General features: G+C 43.2%; 3 protein-coding genes across 11 annotated transcripts in view; 1 reads left to right on the forward strand and 2 right to left on the reverse strand.

Moving 5' to 3' along the window:
• Positions 1-65: 65 nt before the first annotated feature.
• Positions 66-14,309, reverse strand: ugp2b (UDP-glucose pyrophosphorylase 2b). Of its 2 annotated transcripts, none has more exons than XM_029127494.3 (10): positions 13,714-14,309; positions 11,200-11,327; positions 9,857-9,964; positions 6,567-6,752; positions 4,490-4,623; positions 3,341-3,638; positions 3,002-3,199; positions 1,861-2,103; positions 1,677-1,781; positions 66-1,584 (listed from the first exon to the last, which is right to left on the reverse strand). In XM_029127494.3, the coding sequence occupies exons 2-10, from the start codon at positions 11,296-11,298 to the stop codon at positions 1,477-1,479; spliced, it is 1,479 nt and encodes a 492-aa protein (XP_028983327.1). In that variant the 5' UTR covers positions 11,299-11,327; positions 13,714-14,309; the 3' UTR covers positions 66-1,476. The 2 variants fall into 2 exon arrangements, with proteins under 2 accessions (XP_028983327.1, XP_028983326.1); XM_029127493.3 differs by lacking the exon at positions 13,714-14,309 and adding an exon at positions 12,788-13,648.
• Positions 14,310-14,454: 145 nt separating this feature from the next.
• Positions 14,455-18,572, reverse strand: mdh1ab (malate dehydrogenase 1Ab, NAD (soluble)). Its single transcript, XM_029127500.3, has 9 exons — positions 18,432-18,572; positions 17,854-17,952; positions 17,352-17,448; positions 16,340-16,515; positions 16,102-16,224; positions 15,824-16,000; positions 15,587-15,700; positions 15,389-15,478; positions 14,455-15,197 (listed from the first exon to the last, which is right to left on the reverse strand). The coding sequence occupies exons 1-9, from the start codon at positions 18,432-18,434 to the stop codon at positions 15,075-15,077; spliced, it is 1,002 nt and encodes a 333-aa protein (XP_028983333.1). The 5' UTR covers positions 18,435-18,572; the 3' UTR covers positions 14,455-15,074.
• The window catches only part of wdpcp (WD repeat containing planar cell polarity effector), a 48,440-nt gene continuing 45,663 nt past the window's right edge, over positions 18,494-21,270 (forward strand). For 5 of the 8 annotated variants that reach the window (XM_029127487.2, XM_029127483.2, XM_029127489.2 and 2 more), the window contains exons 1-4: positions 18,494-18,633; positions 19,294-19,368; positions 20,087-20,119; positions 20,396-20,520. The gene's annotated coding sequence lies outside the window, so the exon portion shown is untranslated. Of the gene's footprint in view, positions 18,634-18,777; positions 18,925-19,293; positions 19,369-20,086; positions 20,124-20,395; positions 20,521-21,270 lie in introns of those variants that run through there. The other 3 variants (XM_029127484.2, XM_029127486.3, XM_029127485.3) reach the window with 3 other exon arrangements.

Genomic DNA, 21,270 nt, shown 5'->3' on the forward strand with positions numbered 1-21,270 from the left:
TGTGCACCCCAAGCTGATTTTGCCTTCTTCTCTTTCCCATCACTTACAGACATGACAACGCACACTCCGTTTTCCATATTGCACTTTATTCAGCTCTGAGGAGGCCGCGCGGAGCTCAGCTGAGACCTCGTCACTGTCACAGTTCAACACTTATTGCTCTCAGACTCCTGGACTTCGGACGCGCCTCAAGGATTTTCACACTGAAACTTTGCGTACGCGTGATTAAAGTCTGTTTGTCTTTCCATTGTTGTGTGGACACATTTTACTTCATATGATCTGAAGACTTTCATCAGTCCTTGAGAGTCCGTTAAGTGGCGGACACATGGTTTTATGGTAAAGCTAAGTCCGGTCTAGGTCCGGCAGAGGAGTGAATACTCACGGTCTCCCACAACCACAGAAAGACAAACGTCCATACATGTAAAAACAGCAGAAAATATTGCACGTCCTGTTTTACACTGAGTTGATAAATGCAGGGTGGACAGAGGAATAGTGAGGTTTGACACAGGAATGGATGCGTGAGGTCTGATGAACAAACCAAAGTAAAGCACAGTGTGAGTCGTCTGGTTATGAATCACTACAAAGCAGGACGACAATAACAAACACACACACAGAGGCTGCTCAGGCATTGGTGACACCTCACATCCTCCTCTAATGAGTCAGGATGAGGTTCACGTGGACCCGGACGTTCAGTGTTCAGGGATGATTTCATAGCTGCCGTTGCTCTGGAAGGTCAGTGGCAGTTTATTTCTTATGGAGGTAATGGAAATGAAGGAATGTTTTCATCTGCTTCTAAAAACTGGGGGAAGTCAAATCACTGGGACAATGTAATTAAAGCATCTGGAGTCAAAGCTTCAGATAGAGATCTAATAAATCGTTTGTCTTTAGAAATGATGGTGAAGGTTGTGCGGTTCCTGGGGATGCAGTGATTTGGTGACTGATCCTGGACGTGTGTAGAGCAGGTCTGAATAAATCAGCTCTAGCTGAGAGGGGAAACTAAACGAAGTCTTCTCTGAAATAAGTCAGATCTCCTCCATGACTGTAGCTCTGTGAAACTACACTGTGCAGGTGAAGGTTTGTATGTTTATCATTTTGACGGGACTTTGTTTGAATATTACTTGTAGATTTTATTTTTCAAAAATCTGAAATAGTTTAATTTTAAATGTACTCCATTCTCCGTTTTTATAGATACATTAAATATGACAGCTATGTCTACAGTTAATACTCCAGGAGTTTTATATTATATAATAAATGGCAATCGGCCAGCAGGGGGCAGTATACACCCGCTACATTTACATTAACCATGTAAATGACTAGAATATCACTGCACATGCAATCACACGAAGCCTATGAGGGAAAACCACTTCTTCTTACAATCTGTTGGTGTCGGGTAAACATGACATGTCACATGACTGGGATCAGGCCAACTAGGTCACTTGATAAGAGAGGGCGGTGAGGTACGAGGGTGTGGAAAAGGCCTCAGTGGTCGAGGATGCGAAGGTTTCCGGATACGATTTTGTTCTCCAGCATGGAGCCGGCAGGAATGTCGATCCGATCGCCGTGGTTGGCGATGATGATGACGGTGCCCTGTGAGGAGGAAGAGCGATGGCTTTATTTGGTAGCGGAGAAAGCAGCTGATTCTGCTCATTCAATGGCACTCGGGGTAAAGTGATGTTTACCTTGAGCGAGACGTTCTTCCCAAAGGTCACGTCTCCAGACACAGTCAGGTGGTCGAGCTCCAGCATGTCGGGGATGCTCTCGAAGCGAGTCAAGTACTCCTGGACCTGAGCGCGAACACATGACACAGGCGAAAGGTGAGCGGTGGCTCCTCTCAGCGACCGCAGCAGGGTTCCGGTGTGTTACCTTGGTGAAGGAGCTGCCCAGTTTGACGTGTGGGGTGGTTGGGAACTCCCTCTTGGGGCTCATGTTGAGGGAGCCGGCGTCCAGGCTGTACAGGTTGGACATGACCAGCAGCAGGTCGGACGTGGTCTTGACGGGCAGGAAGCGGCTGCGAGGCACGTTTATTCCCAGAGCGTTGTCGAAGCATTTGATGGCGGCGCCCACCGCCGTCTCCAGCTGGATGACGTTCTGCCCCCCGTCCAGCGTCTGATGGCGGAACACACAGAGGCTGCTGAGCGGCAACAGGGTGAACAAGTAGGGTGTAAAAACACGCCTGGAACTAAAGTGAGACTCTGGAAGGTTTGACAGGAGAAAGTGACAGAAGGAGGAATCCGCTTCATGGTCACGTGAGTGGACTCAGATGCACGAAGCCCCACAGCTCTGCACCGCGACCACCAGTTATACCTGACCCTGCTGTGTTTGAGGCCTGATTCCCCCTCAACAGCGGAACTAAAGGCCAAGAGGGCAAAAACCAGGGACAAAGCCAGCTTCAGCTGGGAACTCGTTCATATTTGCATACGCTCGGCAGCGGCAGCGGCAGCCATTTGGTTGTAAACACAACAACACCAGGAAAATGAGCTTGTCAGAGTCCTGCCAACAAGGAAATATCTGCTCCGACAACTTTAATGATCAAATTACTTCTGTCTGTTTGACAGATAACTTTTCAAGATGAATCGCTTTGAAATAAAACCCATCACATGAATATTTCACCTACAGTGATCTTGCAGTATTTAATTTCTCTAAACTGGAAACTGGATTAGGTAAAGCTCCACCTGCCCCTCAGGGCTTCAGACTAATCCAAGCGCGGATCCTCACGAGGAATTTAGAAGAATAAAAGGGAAAAGAGCAAAGCACTAGACGCCACTCGAACTTCTTGGGAGGCTGCTGATGATAAATTCTGAGGACATGAGACCTACTGTGGTTGTGGTAATCAGTGAGTCACCAGGTTATTGTGTAATGGTAGTGTAGCAGTAACATGTTCAGCAGCACGTATTAAAAGCCATTCCTGCATTCGTGCCTGGATCCAGACCCGTATTCTAACGTCTCAGACTCGAGTCCAGTTGGACTTTGTGTTGGAATTGAATAAATTCCCCTCCTCGCTCACCTTGGGGTTGACTATGATCTCCATGTCCATGGCCTTGTCTTCCTGGAGCCTCTTGATAGCGGCCAGGGAGATCCAGAGGTTGTTGGTGTTGAAGATCTTGAACTTCGACACCGACTTGAATTCGTCCACGTGGGCCTTGGGCACTTGTGCGATCTCCAGCAGCCGCAGCTTCCCCTCGTACTGGATCAGGGTTCCACCCTGGAGAAGGAGGAGGCTGGGATTTACTCTGTGACTGGAGTAATGGAGGAACCTTCTAGTGTGATGCAAGGTGCTGGTTATTAGCACAACCATGCGTCTGCATGTGTAACGATGCACTGAACCAATGAAACCCCTCCATACCTTGACGTCGGCACGGGTTTTGTCCGTCACCTCCATGACGAACTCGCAGCGCTTGCCGTTGGGCTGGCTGACCAGGTGGTGCAGGATGTGCAGGTCCACGGTGGCTCCCAGGTTGTCGATGTTGGACACAAATATGTACTCCTTGCCCTGAGCGATGAGCTCGTTCAACAGGCCCGAGTTGTAGAAGCTGGCGTAGATGTCGCCGTGGCCCGGAGGGTACCAGCCCTCCGCATTCTGCCCCGTCATGGCCAGGCCGGTGGCCACAGGGAGGAGGGACTCTTTGTTGATGCGAGGGTACCTGGACGGACCAAAACCACAAGATCGGCCATGTGCATTGACTAGGTTTGACCATTAGCTCTAGTTTTGGCCTCCACTAGGCCCTAACTCTAATCTTGATGAGAGTTTAAGGAGGTATGAATCATTGGTCAACAGAAGAAGCACAGATCAATAAGCTGATTAAAGAGAAATGTTTGTCAAAGCCATAAAACACAAGCTGCCGAAAAGACCTGTCGTAGCCTCTGATCTGTGAGCAGCCGCTGCCTCTCCAGTATTCAGCCATGTTCCTACGAAGTACAGTATTGTGTGTGGTGTGATTTTCCTCCTCATCACTGACGCGTTTTCCCATCAGACGAGGCAACGAGCCAACGGTTGCTGTGTGTGTGTGTGGGATCAAAGTGCTTCTCAGACGGGTTCGCGTCGGGTTAAATTTGGCTGTTTGAGGAAATTTCAGAGCACAGATGAGCTGGTCAGGTGAGAGGAGCCACGTTGCTGAGGCACAAAAGCCTTTTAATGGAGGGTTTATTCCACCTGACTGACGTTACACATGAGCGGGTTTAATATGAACTAATGGAAGGTTTTAAGTCAACTCAGACCCAAATCTGAGAACATTGCACTAAAAGTTGACCTTAATCATTTATTAGAGCTGCGGTTACTATTATGAACCACAGTAAGGGTGAGCTGATAAATTCATTTATGGACATGAATTCCCTACATGAGGGAACAGTGGAAAGTCTGCCAGAAGGTAAAGGATTCGTCCTTACAGCAGCTTATTGTTTGTGGTCATCAGATCCGTCTCCACCCGGCTGTGGAGACGGCGGCGCTGCTTAAACCACCCTAACATTTACTTTGAGCTGTAACTTGTTCTCCCACCTGCTCTGGTTGAAGGTGTGTATCTTGACGCGATGGTGCGTGTACTTCTGCAGGATCTTCTTAGTGTCTTCGTCCGTGTTAAAGGAGTTCATGAGGACCAGGGGCACGTCTGTGTTGTAAGTCTTGTTCAGGTGCTGGGGGACAAACAACCACCAGAAATACTGTGAAGACTGAGAGCAAACTGATAAATACACTAGGATTGCTGAAGAAGTCAGACCGACTGAGGTGATGAGTGTAACGAACATAATTCATCCACAGTGAGTCTGTCTGTTCTGTGAAGTCTTTCTGCAGGCCAACAACCCACCGTCAGTCGCTTTAACCAATAGTGACACCGAACCCACACTGGAACTTGTACTACACAGCAGTACTTTATGTACATTATGTATTTGCATAAATACATTAAGTATTTGTTGGAGAAGCTGCTAAATAGACACAAGTGACTGAAGTTTAATACCTACGCATGTGTTAAGAGTGTGTAGGATCTATACAGTGACTAGTACCAAGGAGCTGAGGGGCTTCAATGTGCGATTAGAGTGAAAACAACAGCGCGTACATATGAAATCAATGGTTAAACCACAATAAGAGAAAAGTGCTGTTAACCACTGAAGACACGCAGGCATGAGGACGTTCTTTAATTTTCTACCTGTGGCAGAACCTCTGATCACCATTCTAACACACTAGTACTTCACTATTACCACAGGCAGCCTGTAAACCCTGGCTTTACTCCAGTTCATGCCATAAATCATTGATTGATGCATGAGCGCTGTCGTGCTCCTGCGTTACCTGACGCACTGTTCACACAGCAAACAGACACACACAGGAGTTCCACCCAGTTTGAAGCTGGTGTGTGACGACAAACACGCAGATGACAAAAACCACTTCATTATTACTATTAATCAAACTTTTCCCTCCCTGTATTATTATGTTGTCTGTGTGAGCGTGTGACGTCCCGGCTGTGGCTTTGGCAGCATTCTTCATTGCTTCCACCTCCAGTGACACCAGGTGGCGATGTTCCTGTAACGCCTGTCGACGTGTTCTCGTGAACATGCAGTGAAACGGCCCAAACCAACTGGGTTCTGGCCGAGGACGGCGTCCCCACACAGGAGACGCTGTTCTGGGCCTGGGGTACGCCGGATTCATTCCTCTGAATGGCTGGATTCAGTCAGGAGGTAATCTGAGCCGGTCGGGGCAGAGTATGAAGAGCTGGGTGGAGGGAGGTTTCCCCTGAGACCATTAGAAAACACACCCAGTATGAACTCACACATCAGCTTCTCTAGACTCATGATTCAAACTTTGTCATTGCCCTAAAATACTGTGACTAACAAAAACGAACATTTCCTTTAATCCACATGAGGAGACCTTGTACCCAGTAGAGCACAGCCTCCTCTGTTTCTGTCAGTCTCAGCCTGCACGGCAACAGATCCTCTTTCACTCCTTTCAAAAGACCTTCCTTCACTTTCCAAAGCCACACGTTCCTCACCCAGCGGCTCCGACACAGGGCCTGTGTCTGGAACCATCGCGTTAGCGGTGATAATCAGAAAACTCTACCAAAAAGCAGCATGAGGCCCGTTCCCCTGCACAGGTGCCGTACGTCTGCTCCAGCTCCACATTCTGACATCACGGCCACTGTCACAACCCTCCTGCTGCCGTCAGAGGACGGGACTTGCATCGCGTGAGGAGGAAAAAAGGGACTGGGCAGAATTACAAAACATTGGCACCATTATCCAGCTGCTGATTTACTGGCTACAGAGGGAGGTTCCATGATGACGACATTGCGAAATGAGAGCAACTCTCAGGAACAAACAGAAAGAGGGAATTATAGTGTGTTGTTTCACAGCCGCCTCTTCTTCTAAAGCAAACAGTTGTTTCTGCATTGCCCAGTCAAGTCTCCGATCCTGCTTTATCACTTTATACACTGTGGGATCATGGGAGACGCACTCTGTTGAAGCCACTCATCATGTTTGGATTACTTGAACTAATCATTACCTAAACTAATTGTCTGATGCTGATAAGGGTAAATAAAGCCACAGAAAGAGTGAGTGTGACCAGGCCACCGACACGTCTGTAGTTACAGTACCTCTATCTGCTGAACAGTGAGGTCCAGGAAGGTGTTCTCGTTGCGGACGCTGATCAGGCTCTTGGGGCCCTTGCAGCCCATGCTGGTGCCCAGGCCTCCGTTCAGCTTCACCACCACCAGCTTGTTCAGGCTGTCGGCTACGTTGTCCGGGAGGCCTCGAGCGGCGATCTTATCGTAGGGTTGGATCTGGTGGAGAGACAGAGAGGTGCTCAGAAAACCAGCAGCTCTCCCTGAAACACACTGTGTCTGTTTGTATCTGTGGCGCTTCTGCAGCTTATCTTCGACAATAAAATATTAAAATAACTTTTAAGAGAGAGTGGAAACCGTGAGAGCTGTGGCTGTGGGCTGATTATTTACCAGTTCACACACCAAACAGGATACAGGGCACATTTTGTGGCACGTTTATCAGCAAAGGATGCAAATAATAGTAAGTGCAGAGTGTTAATGCACAACACAGCCGCTTTCAAGCGTCTCCAGCACTTTTTAGCGAAGCGCCGGGTCGATACTGAAGCGCTGGCATCAGCACATTCACACTTCACGCATCGACGTCTCTCACTCTGACGAGGGGCAAACAAAGGTGAAGAGATTATACGGATGCCGACATTAAACGCAGAGATGCACGTTTCATTTCACAGTGGAACAGCTGCACTGATTTCCCGCTGTTACTGTATTTATCCTCTAGTTTTATGCAGCTTGAACCATTTGGAGTCTTTTGATATTATTTTTTAACACTGTGCTAAAGCATCCAGGGACATGAAATTCTAACCAGATGTTGCACCAGCTTTCTGGACGTAAGTGAATGTGCATCGATTTGCTGCATATTTGTGAAAGACGTTGTTCAACAGCCGACCTGTGGATGGAAGCAGACACCACCCCCACACAGAACATGAGCTTTCTACACTGCAGGCAACACGCGACACACTTGGAACACATCCTATATGAGACACTGCGACACAGCTGGGATCTCCATCCTAGCCCTGTACCCCCGGAGGCAACAGCATCAACTCCCCGCTCTTCATTTCCCTTTTCCTACGCCACAGATGAGGTTTGCATATTTTCTTTCCTGCTGTGTGTTCGTGTGGCCTGTGTGTGTTTCCAGCTACTCCAGCTGAGGTACAACAACACAGAATCACCTCTTTGATGATTTCTTCCGTTCTGATGTTCACTTAGATTGATGACTGCTATGAGAACAAGCACTAAAAATAAAACCACAGGATCTCCTCTGTCTCGGACGCGTATGCTGTTCAACATCAGTTCATGGGTGAAGATGTCTGCGTGCGTGGAGTTGGGCTGCGCTGTTATGCAACTACTTTTCTATATTATTTGACTTGGGCATTTTTTAATGCAAAGTGTTCACAGAATCTGGATTTTATACATGCTACACAAAATTACACAACACTTCCAGTTAATTTGGAACATCCCACTTATTGTACAACAATATTAGTTTTTGATGTCGGTTTCAGATCCAGCAGCACATACTTATAATTATATTATATTATATTATATTATATTATATTATATTATATTATATTATATTATATTATATTATATTATATTATATTATATTATATTATATTATATTATATTATATTATATAATGATGTGCATCTCTATGCAGATGACACTGTTGTTTATGAAATTGCACAGCTGTTGTAAAACCCAACATTTTCATAATGACGCTAAAATCCAGTTTTTTAATTAAATGTGTTTTAAATTTTTTTTTCAGACATAAATCTACAAGGAATTTGAGAGGAGATAAACCACAGACCTTTGCTCAAACCAACCAGGACACAGCATTGAAACAATGTAAGGAACTATTTATAACCTGATCTCTGACGTGTCACACACACAACAATGACCTTTACGATGGCAGAGCAGCGTGCAGGAAACGCTCTCAGCAGGATTGTGTCTGACATTCCTTTCAAGTTTGGCTTTTGACAGTAAAGTGAGATCATCACTAAAGTTTAATATAACTCTGATTGTTCAGATGTGTTCTTGGGTGAGGCCCTAACGTTAAAGGAAGCTGATCTAATCTGCTGTTTGAAATGACAACTACAATGAGGAACAACCAGAACATGATACCTGAATGGCTGATCCACAAGGCCAGAACCAAAGACAAAGCACATCATGTCACATCAGGTGCAGAGATCTCTAAACGTGAATAATTAAACCTGAAGCACTGGGCTCAGGACAACTCAAAAAGATTTCATAAAATACTACAAACCCATTGTAGCCTTTACAAACAGTGCAAACGGCCAAACCTCTTAGAATCTACTGGAAGAACAGCATTCCTGTCTGTGTGCGCACACGTTTCAGACCTACACCCACTAATGTTGCCCGAATACCATTAAAGAGAGACAATTGAACCATGTGATCATTTTAGTCTCCTGCTCTGTAAAACATAGAAAATTGCTACTAATGTTATTGAAGAAATAATCAGATAAATCATCTGATTCAGGACAATCAGGTTTATTGTCCATTTTTCTGCAAAACCTGCAAATTTCTTAAGATGACAAAGCTTTAGTTACTTTTTACTGCAGCAGTTCAGTCTGTCATCCACCAGTTGCAGTGAGGAGATACAGTACATTAATCTGGCTTTACAGACTAAAGAGTGGAAAATTGAGTAATTAATTAGGTTCTGAGCTCTCGACTGCCTGTATTTGGCAATGGTTGTTAAGAAAACAGTTCACCGTGTTGTCTTTCTTTCTTTACTCTCACTGGCATACGATGCTGCCAAGTGATGCCTCTACACACGCTCTCTCTCTTCCCCCTCATTAAAGTTCTTTCCTTTTTAATGTTCATTTCGCTTTATACAACTTCTAGAAGTGTAGTGTCGCTGTAGCTTAAAAGTTAAGCTGGTGTGAGCTTCTGCCTGGAATGCAACACGCTGCACTGACCTATCAAAGCTTTCAGCTGCACATTCCAGCTCCATTATTTTGTAGCAGCTATTTATTAAAAATGAAAATTATGTCGTTCTATTTGAGAAACTAAAAAGTTCCAGCATGTAATGCATTATTCACACTGGATCTTATTTGCTCCTCCCCCTTTTACGTTATTTATTTAATATCCGTTACTTCCTCGTGGATTCACGGTGCTTCATAAGCTACTGTATGTGCGCTTGCTTGGTTTATCTCCTTTTTTACCTGTTCTCTTGGTCTCTTAATTATATGAACTGAAAATCAGGGATTCAAATTTGGCTATTTTGGGTTTTGCCCCTGTCAGATGGAGGCAAATATGCACAAAGACAAACTTTGACAATAAAAATGTAAACAAACAAAAAAAGCACATACTGAGTCCTCTGGGGGTCTCTTTATCTTAATCCACTCTATTGATGGTCCCTTGACCTGCAGAAATCTGTGGTAAAGATTCTTGAAGCCTTCAAAGTCTTTCTTGGACACCTAGAAAACACAAACACATTTAATTTAATTCACTGCAGATCGACTGTTTCAAGGATGGATAACGCACTAAAACATTTTTTTCGTCGTCACTAAGTAAAAATTAGCTAATTCCTTCTCAAGGTAGACCAATTATCTACAATGATTCCCAAATTGAGATCAGGAAATGAATAGAAAAGCATGAATGTTCCTTGTTCCTTCATTTATTGAGTCACCGAGACATTAATCTCGAAAATGAAACTTTAATCACAATAACAGGAAGTTATACAAATTAAAACTGTGCCAGCAAAACCAAGAAGAACTAGTGGGCTCATAAAAGTTGTGTTTGTGAATTGTGAAAACAGCTTTGTCGTGTGCTGGTATCTTATGTTCTGGCACCTTATGTTCTGGCACAGCTCATGTCTTACCTCTACTATACAAAGGCGCTCACTGTGCAAATGTTCTACTGAACCGTACTTGATCACTTTGTTTGGAAGTGCACACACAGAACATCAGGATGCGATAAAGGATCTAGTGTTGCTGATTTGGCATGCAATCATTTTCCTTCCACTTCTGTGACTTCATGGGAAGTCAAACCTCACCTTCATATTTGACAGATCTGTTATTTTAATTTTGGTTGTTGTTGCAGGGGTTGTGTCTTTAATTCTGCTTAAAAAGGAAATAAGGAAGTAAAACAATAAGGAAATGGGACAAAATAATAAGATATTTAATTAAATGAATCTACTTTAACAATGTGTAAACTAATGTACAGCTGTGAGTACTGTATGTGATGCATTGAAGAAAAACTGAGCCATGATTTACAATAGCTGTAAACCATAAGAAGGTTTGAGGATAAGATGATGATACTGTAGCATTTCTGCTGCTTTAGACCCTAAACCTTGGATGTCACTATTATGTTCTCATTATTCAGCTACTGTTGTATGTGTCCACTCCCAACATCAGAATGTGTACAGCACAGATGTAAAAGGTCTAGGTTGGAATGGGTCTCTGTAATGAAGCAATATATTTGTATTTACACTGATTAAAAGGTCAATGTCTTTTTAAAAACACTTTGACAGTTTATGAAACATATTCATGTACGCATATATCTGTAAACGTGTAGGTGGAAGACGCTTTGGCACTGAGCTACAGTATGTGGCGGTGCTGTGTTTTCCCAGCATTCACGTGTGACCCCATCACCCCCTAAATTACAACCAGATGGATGGGGAGAGAGAGGAGGAGAGTAGGTGTTAGCGGACCTCTTTCTCTGCTGCTTTGGCAGTGTCCAGCAGTTTCTCCAGCTCCGTGTGCATGGAGCTCTCCAGCTGCTGCCGCATCATTTCCTGGAACTGAGCCATCCCTTCGTTGGCTGGTCCTTTAATAAGACCTGGACAGGACAAGTCAGTGGGAGAGCAAATGGGTGCATATAGTGTTAGCTTGTTATAGTACATATGAGCAGATCATCACAGGCTCATACTTTGCCAGGATGTTTAAAGATATTTTACTTATATATATCAATGCAAAAACATATAATTTAAAGCTGTATTTTGCCTTCACTCCTGTTGCTTTCGTGTAAACACAATGTAGGATGGCTACTGTATCTGAAACCAATTACTGTAGCATGATCTGTGACGAGCATAGTGAAGCATCAGTTTTGAACCAGAACAAGCAGTAGAACAGGTGCACACACGGCTTCAACTGAAATTAAAAGCACGAGGCATGTTTAGCCTAAAAAACAGCAGCACTGTGGTCAAACCAGTTGGGCCTGTAGGTTAGGCTGAGGGGGTAAATCACGTTAAAGCTTTCAGAACACACACATGTTAACAAGACATCTCAGCCTTACTTTGAGCCTGTGTCCTCTGGCCAGGAGAGAAGAGAAGACTAGAATCCCAACTTGATGTGCATTTAGAATAGTGAGGTTAATAAAGCGGCACAAAAGCAGCCGTGCTACCAACTAATTTATCCCAACCCCCGAAAGCCTTTTACTCTCTATGAGCAGGGATTCAAGGTGTAATTAAAATCCGCAATGGGACTCAGACAAATAGTTATCTATCTAATAGTTTTTGTTAGATATAGTTGGCGTTGTGGGTATACAGGCTACCAAACAGACAAATTATAACAATATGATGTTCTGTGGGCGGAAAGTTTAAGTGAACTTACTTGAATCTATTCCTTAGAAGTCAAGTTGACTTTCACACGTAATCACTCTTCAGTAGCTAGCTCTGTTTTCTTCTATTTACCTAAAACCACAAAAACTACGACTGTCCTCATTAGGCAGCATTTGCAGATTCACTGGCAAATGTTGCATGTAGTTTGCCCCCGGCTGCGAGCTGTAGAAGTCTAAGTTATTGGTTGGCTTATCAACCAGCTACATAAATCAGCCCTACAATCCTGAAGCAGTAAAATAAAATCAGTGACTGAAGTGGAACTTTGACCATCACTTCAATCGACTGCTGTTGAGACAAGAAAACGTGTTCATTGATTTCAATCAGAGTTAAACCAGTTTACTCCCGATGACTGAAGGATTCAGGAAAAAAATGTATAAGGGAAAATGTGATCATGTTGTAACATAAAGGCTAGTAGAGTAAAATGCATTCAGCCAGTTCCTGATGTCACAAACTCTATAGTGAAGCAAGCATGTGAAGCAATAACTGTAGCTGTGGGTCTGATTTAGAAACTGCTCTAAAATGAATGAAAAAAAATGAATGGAATTCATACAAACAAGAAACCAAGAACCAATATTGCGCAATCAGCAAACAAAGTATAGTCCAGGGCTCACAAGTTCTTGGTTTCAGAATAAATTTGGACGAGTGGATAAAATAAAATACCCTCAACAACATCACTTACCTTCTATATAAAGTGTCATGTTTGAGCTGCCAAGTAGCGATTAGGACAGATAGATAAATAGAGCAAACAGCAGCAAACAGAAGCGCTACCAAGTAAATAATCCAGACAGGAGTCCGAGTAAAAACACTTATCGTTAAACACACATCCACTGTGCAAATATAAAAAAGTTTTCTTGCGGTGATCGGAAAAAAGACATCTTTTTACAGATGTTCAGGCTTTTAGTCCGTTTCTCTTCGAGCTCGTGAAAACCAAGACATCGACAGAGAGCAAAACAATGACACGCTCATCTGGTGACAGGATCCAAATGCCTGAAAATGTCCTGTGAACACGGAACGTGATCTGATGCGAAGAAGCTTTATGGCCTGCGGTGGATGCCTTTCCTTTTCCAGCCCAAGTTCTGTAAACCACGTCACAAACGCTGGCTTTCACTCCAACCTCTGGTTTTCTCTTGCCTCGCCCCCTGTCTACATGTTTATGACATTATTACCACCGCTGCTCTTTTCCTTTCACACACGAGTTCTTACTCATAACTATAACATCAAGATAACTATTAACCGGCGCGATTGGCAAGAATGCGCTCTGCGATGAGCTCCGCCCGACGAGGAACTTTAATGAGTAGATGGAAGATAAATAAGGAACGACGAGCGGACGGATGAGTGACTACTTTACATGCCAGGCTTTTGTGTTTGCAGTACAAACACGGTTCAAACGCGACGTGCACGGCGCGTCCTTGACGTCGTGCATTTAACAGAAGTACCGTGAATGTCACACGGGGAAGGCCACTGTTTTTGCTCAACGTCCAACGAAACCCGTGGAGTTACTCGAACCTTAGCGTGGCGATGAGATTCAAAATACCAGTCGCGTGGCAAAGAGGTCCAGAAACATCATGTTGTAATTGTGTGTTAAATTTAAAACCATGTTCTTACTGTGACTGTAGGATGCTGGCGGAAGAGAAGTCGACGGGGTCGGCTCGAAGGACCACGGCGATCCCGTAGAGGACACGGGAACAGAGGGAGAAAGCGGGGAACACCAGCAGGCTGCGTTTTTTAACAAGCTGACACCGGGTTCATTCGCTCATTTGGTACCGCTGAATGCAATTCCAATTAAGAAAATATAAGAATAAATGATTAGTTTGGAGCTATTTTACAGTTCAGTGCCATTCTAAGCACGAGCGAATCGGGATGTTGCAGGAACACGGCAGCCAATCGAATAGTAGCGTTTCTGTGACGTGTTTTCATCGACCAATAGAATTTTGCGACGTTCAACATGGCGTCTGATAATTCCGGGTTGATTTAGGACATAAAAAACATTCAAAGGCCCATTAATTTTACTTATGTTTAAACAAGAGTTAAGGACTAATGCGTATTATTCAAATACATTCTTCTTATGCTTCGTAGTGAAATTTGCAACATTCCACCACATTCACCTAATTATAGTAGCATAGTGCGTAATATTAATTTGTTTCTCATAAATCTGCGAAAATGTAGTAATTGTCATTATCAACACTGTGCATATCAGCAAGTTCAAATGTTATGTAATTATGCCTCTTATCACAAGAAGCAAAACTAAGGAAATTGTGCCACAGCCTGGCAGAAATATGACATTGCACTCATAGTCCTCAGTCCGTGTAACATTACAAATATTTGTTTAAATACATTAAAACCAAGTTCTGTTTTGTTTTGTTTTTTATTGTCAGCTCAGAAGTTACGCATTTCAGTGTCTGAGCATTTAGTGCATCACTGACTACATGTAACAGTCATTCAATCACATACAACCAAAGAAAATGTATCGGAAAATAGCTACGTGGTGACACATTGGGTAAACCATCAGTATTACAGTGTATATTAAATTAAATTAAATTAAAGGTATACGTGAACACTGAAAAGTACAGCAACTCAAAAGTCATGTGTAGTCACTGTATTCCAGGTTCCAATCTAATTTATCCACTTTATAATGAATAGGATCAATCAGAAAAGCTTTTTTAATATTGTATTATCAGTACGTCAAACTTGTAGAGGACACAAGTCACCCCAACCATGAGCTGATCACTGCCTTTGTGAAAGCTCCTGTACATTTGTGACGAATGTGTACCTTAGTGGCATCCCAACGCACTAGTATAAGTCCAACTTCAAAATCATAAATGCCTCACACACAATCACCCTCTCTCTCATACACACATACAGTATGCACACAGTAATGCAGGGTCTGGTGGAGTGCTTCATCACAGACGCGCGTCTGGGGCTTTTGGGCTGTTTAAATGCCCGTCAGATGGTTCCGTAGGCTCTAGTCATACGCCTAGAAAAGACACAGCGGTGTCTCTCTCCTCTAGCAGCTCTGCTGCTGTGGCGTCCATCTTTGATTGGGAAAAATCATTAATGGCCAGGCCCTCTACAATCTTCCAGGTCTTGTCCTAAAATAAACAGTTTATTTTTAGAGGTTTTTATATATTGACACATCATCTCTCATTTTACTTACTTAATGGCTGATATCTGTACTCTTATGTAAAAATTTTTTCTACCATCCATCTTTAAAAAAAATATTAAAAAACACAAGCAAAAAAAAGCTTAACTTGTGTTCAAAACACAATGTTATCAGTTCTACCTTGATCTGGACAGGGAATGAGTAGATGAGGTCTTCTGGGACGCCGTAGGAGTTCCCACTGGAGTACACACCCATCGAGATGAACTCACCCTGAGCATAACCATAAAATTCAATATTATTGTTGTTGACAACAAAAGTAACCATAATAGGCAGTTCCTTCAACACCATGACTCCAGTAGAACTAAAGGTGGTGTTTACCTCAGAGGTACCAGACCAGATGTCTCTCATATGGTCACAGATAGCCTTCGCTGCAGACATGGCACTGGACAGCTTCCTTGCCTTGATGACGGCAGCACCTCTCTGCTGCACTGTCTGAAATGGGCACCCAGATCATTACATGAAAGGCTAGAGAATGTCTAATACTAGCTGTTAATAATTGTAATACAGAACATATCATCTAGTCCAGCAGACAAGAATAAATTATAGGCAACTTACAGTGATAAAATCTCCTTTGAGCCAGGCATCATCCTTGACTGCTTCAAAACAGGCCAGTTCACTACCAGACATGTTGACTAAGCAGTGGTGCACATCAGGGTACTGGGTGGATGAGTGGTTACCCCAGATAATCACATTCTTTACCTGCGTGGCAGGAACGCCACAGCGCATTGCCACCTACAGGAAAGAAAACCAAAGTCAGCTTTCAGACATCAGAAAAGGAATTGTTAATGCAGGATATGACACACACGTGCCTTTGATTGTTTGATTGATCACACCTGAGAGCGAGCCCTGTTGTGATCCAGACGGGTGAGACAGGAGAAGTTCTCTTTTGGAATAGAAGGAGCAGATTTGGCTGCAATCAGGCAGTTTGTGTTGGCAGGGTTTCCCACAACCAGCACCTGAGGAAACATGCACAAATTCTTTAAAATTCAGTCTGAGCCACCTACAGCTTTCAACAGAAGCAGAAACGGTGGCTGCAGGTGCACGTCTACAATCTCTGTGCTGTGTCATTACCTTCACAGTCTTCTTGGCATACTTCTCTAGAGCGGCTCCCTGGCTCTTGAAGATTGCCACGTTGGCTTTGAGCAGGTCCTTCCTCTCCATTCCCTCCTTCCTGGGCATGGAGCCCACCAAGATGGCGGCATCCAGGTCCTTGAAAGCTACCTCCTCCTTGTCAGTGGGGACAATCTCTTCAGAGAGACAAAATTAAATGCTGGTTATTGTTTTTGGCTGCATAGACTGATAAAAACTGTGCTGAACATTTAGATCACGATTAGTGTGAATTCTCTATGTAATTCTCTATTCTCTTCAGGCAGAAGGGCCAAACATTTTTTCAAATCATACTCAGTATTGTTTTAAAAGTTTTTTGGACACAACCAGTGTGAGAGCAATATTGTATTATGTAGCTGATCCCATCTCAGTATGAGGAGTTGTCTTTGCAGCTCAGTTTGTTGATACAGGGGCCTCTCACAGCCCCTGTTCAAACAAAACAAGGGACACCAGCATTTCAAAGGAAAAATTCCAGGTCACAATGGAGATGGCACATAATGGTGCCTCACGACGGATGTCATGAGAGCAGCAACAGTGATGACACCCACACAAAGAAAAATAAAATAAAACAAACTAGAAAAACCTTATGTTTTGGGACGTCTCAGAGAAATTATAACCAAACTAAATGTCCGACAATTCCCACCAAGTAGTGTTTAAGGTACATTTATTGCAACACGCATAGTTTTGAAGTAGACCAACAACCCCACAAGCGTTGTCCCCTGTAAGTTACTATGAAAAGACAGAAGATATGGCCACCCTTTACAGTGGTGGATTTACTGTTCCCAAAGCAACAACATAATCCTAAAAGAGTATTTGAACCAATGGTGCTATAAATAAACTTTGGCAGGTAAATATACACGTACAGTCTATTAATTTATCAATGATTCCAATATTGGTGTGTCATACTGTATATAAATGTATTGGCACCTTGGCATGTCATTTATTGTGTAGGTTTTGCCCACTGTTAACGGATTACCTTTCAGAAGTGGGAGAGCACAGTCCTGCAGCTCCATGACGACACCATCCAGGACAGACAACATGGGTGTAATGTCCAACAGGAGCAAGGTGATGGGCTGGCAGAAAGAAGGTAGAAGGCAGTTAGAGCAATGCTTAAATTGTATGTGCCCTGTAGAATAACACACCTGTGAGGGAGTTAACGTGAAATTCTAAAGCCATGCGGCTCACTGACTGTGTATGGTGCAGGCCAAATGGATCATGTGGTTTAAGACTCTTGGCAACAACATGTGTTTCATCAACTTCAAGGACAATCCTGGCTTGTTCCAGGACACATGGACAAACAAGTCTGATCTGATGAATGGCCACCAGGACCACACACTCAACAGCACTTCTCAAAACCTGTGGCATTTGCAGATGCTCATTATGGGCTGTCATTGTATGTGTTTCTTTGAGACTGCCCTCACATTACCTGATAGAATGAATACGTACTGTACCATACGCAAAACACAGGGCTGTCTCACCTGATCCTTGCCGAAGACATCACCCTTGGCAATGCTGAACAACAGGGAATAGGCAATTTGCCCAGCGGCACCAGTCACCAGAACTCTAATAGGCTCAGCCTGTTAAGACACAATGCAGTAAACACTGCTGTAAGCAACAGAAGCACGGACTTCAACAGAACAAGCATTCAGTTAGTGACATTTTAATTGTCCAGTGCTCGGTCGTACAGTTACTATTCTTGTCTAAAGGATTCCCCGGAGCAGGGGTCAGTTCAAAAATAGACTCCAACACTATTGGATAAAAAAACCAACATATAGTCGGGTTATGAAGTTTAAAATCTGTATTAACCACTCACTTTAAAAGGATTAACTCAAGTGGCAATAGTTTCAGCGATATATTGTGTATATACACATATATATGTATATACGACACGACATGAGGTCTGACTTTGAATAAAAGAGTACATCCTCCGGGAATAATTCCGCTGTGTTCCCGGACAAATTATCGTTCAAATCAATGTTACACGCAACGACTAAATAAGCTGATACGACACCGACTGGTTCAGTTGATTCATTTGTCCGGTTGAGGGTTTACTCACCATTCTCACAGGACAGTCAGACTGCTCTCTCCCACTTCTCTCCCAACTCCGAGGTCGTTTCTATTTAAATCCTGATTTGATCGCGACATTTGGATCCCACGTGCGGCAGCTGAGGCTCCGGGTAGTTGTAGTACTTTGCGGACTTCTACCACGAACAGCAAAACTGTTGTGAGAGTCATATTCACAGAAACCGTCTACGTTGGTAATACCACCATTAGTTAATCCGTGTGAACAGACCTGTACAGTACAGCCAAATAGTGACTTAACGTTAGTTCGGGCGTTAGCATACCGGACTGCTAGCGGTATGCTGTTAGCATCGATAGTAGCTAACAGCAGTTGCCTAGCGACCCGTTCCCTGTTTCCAGTGGCGGTGGGGAGCTAGCTACTGTATCATCGAGAGTGCAGTAGTTTAACTGTTAGCCCGAACTGGTCGTTACTAAGATAAAAGACAAACGTGTTTTATCAGACCAGACAACGGGAAATTGCGTAAAATGTACGTTAACTATACGTACAAATTCAAACTGGTTCAGTTTAGTAGTCTAAGTGAACTCCTGATTGTTAAGTTTGGGAAACGCTAGCTACTGTTAATGTCTTCGGAGAATAGCAAGAAACTTTGCAGAAGGCCACTTTCTAAATAAATAAATAAAATGTGTTTACGGTTGACGCAAAGTTAATTAAACTAAATCCTTCCACAGGAACGTTTCGTGTTCGGTGGTTTTAGTTTATGTGGGAACCAAAGGTCCAACCTTCTGCTGTCTTGACAGTAAAATTAAATTGCTTTGCTGGACTTGACGTCTGTGTTGTTAGTCCTTGTTAGTTTGTACATTTATGTAACGCATAACTAAATCTGTTATATTTTTAGGCAGCCACCGGATGTGGGTCTCGTTCTGCTGTCCACTGCCTTGCATGTTCAGGACGCCATCGCAGCCCGTGTTAGGTGAGTGTAGTCACTAATTCACAGCAGCATTACGTGGCTCGAACATAAAGCTTATTACAGCTGTTCCAGACTGCGCTGTCACCTGGCTGTGTTGTACTGGACAACTGTTCCTTCTTAGATGGCTGACGTTGCACAATTATATTGTCTTCTCACTTTGGATAATTGCAATCTTTTAATAATTTGATTGACTTTTTGTTAAGCCCGTTTCCATTTGCGAAGGTTTATTTTTGGAAATAACTATATTCTTCTTTTTACAAAGTATTTATCATCTGTGGTCAAGGTCAAGACTAAAAGAACACAAAAGAATGAAGCAATGTCTGAACAGTATGCGTTTTTGCAGATGGAAGAAGGCACAAATTAAAGCTGGGGGAACTGGGGCAGTGTTTGTGTTTGGTCTATATTTGCATTCATCAGAAATACTTAAAATCCTCTTAGTGCGATAGTTATGGCTTTTCATAAATTCCATGTTCAAAGAGTTTATTGTTGCTGTAACTGTTATTTCTAACATTAGACCCAGTGTTTGTTTTCTTCTCTAGCAGCTGCCTCTCTCTCAGGTTAACATGAGGGGATTAAGCATAGTAGGACGGTCACAATGAAACCAACAACCTCAGCAATGTTAGGATAAGATCTGGTGCCAGTTTGCCATGTTGGCCTGATCCTTGTGTTTGTGTGTGTGCTGGGACAATTGGCATTAACAGTGTTTTGTCTCACCTTCCAGGTGACACCTGGAGCCCCACAGAAGCAAAGGGAAGTGGGTAAAGTTTACATGTTACATGCCAATAGAGTATCATGCTCAAGACATGTTCACACATTCAGAAAACTCTCATTCACTGAGCTGAGAAAATCTTGATAAGCTGCATGTGGCTCTCTGCACAGTGTTTCTGTCCTCCACTGACCCCTCTCTCTAACATTGGTCCACGGCCTTCTCCTTTTTTGTTCCCTCATCGTTTCACCTCCTTCATCTCCACCCTCTCTGTCCTCTCCTACTTTATCTCCTCCCATTCTGCTCCTCCACTTGTCCCTGCAGAGTGCACCTGAGTGACCCTGTTACATTGGCTGGGAGGCAGATAGCCAGCACACCCACCAGCCTCGGTATCACCCTCTTATCTCCTGCGGTAGACCAATAGCCCTCACCGTGTACCAGCAAGCCCGGTGAGATAGCACGTTGCATTCACACACACATGAACAACACGCAAACAGTGGATAATTACATCATGGCTGCTACTATCTCTCATCAGATTAAATTCCTGTATCCTGCTAGCATCCTGCTTATTTTTCAGCATCTCAGTTTCTTAGCAGTGACATCTTCCTGTGTCAGATTAGTTGATGAGGCTTTAGATCAGATGGTGCAGATTAGTTATGCTACCTGTTTTAATCTATACTGTAATCCAGACAGTAGCTGTGGTTAAAAATGAACCATATGTCCACTGTTTTTTTTTGGTTTTTAACTACAGTAACCAAGATTAGACAGTAGGTGTCAGCAAATGCTTGTACTAAAACATAATTGCTCCAGCATGTCAGTTTACATAGTTCAGAGACTGGTGTTCCACAAACACCTTTTGAGAACTGCACTTTTGAGCTGAAAGCTGTCTGTTTAAATGGCTTATATGAAATCTGCAATTGTTTTTGACCCTACTTGTCTCCAAGTGTTTTCTAATAGGCTCATAAGATTTATGATCTTTAGCTACCATACGCGGATACAAAGCACATTCCTTTACAAAATACATGGTGTAAAATGCATTTCTTTACTGGCATCTAAAACGTCATTATAAATATAAAGCCACATTCTCTTTCTTTATTGAGGTTATTACCAGCATTTTGAATTTATGCAAATATATCACAAATGAGTTTTTTAGTAAATCACTTACTTACCTTTTTAATGGCTATTATAAAATTTAAATT

The sequence above is a fragment of the Betta splendens genome, chromosome 15 (assembly GCF_900634795.4).
Source record: "Betta splendens chromosome 15, fBetSpl5.4, whole genome shotgun sequence".
NCBI classification, from domain to species: domain Eukaryota; kingdom Metazoa; phylum Chordata; class Actinopteri; order Anabantiformes; family Osphronemidae; genus Betta; species Betta splendens.

Coding starts and splice junctions, on each gene's coding strand:
- ugp2b (XM_029127493.3), bottom strand. Junction 9,965..11,199: donor CCAAAGCAGCAGAGAAAGAG/GTCCGCTAACAC, acceptor TGTGTTTTCTAG/GTGTCCAAGAAAGACTTTGA. Junction 1,585..1,676: donor GGAAGAACGTCTCGCTCAAG/GTAAACATCACT, acceptor TCCTCCTCACAG/GGCACCGTCATCATCATCGC.
- mdh1ab (XM_029127500.3), bottom strand. Junction 15,701..15,823: donor TCAAAGGAGATTTTATCACT/GTAAGTTGCCTA, acceptor TGCCCATTTCAG/ACAGTGCAGCAGAGAGGTGC. Junction 15,479..15,586: donor TCTGGTCTGGTACCTCTGAG/GTAAACACCACC, acceptor GGTTATGCTCAG/GGTGAGTTCATCTCGATGGG.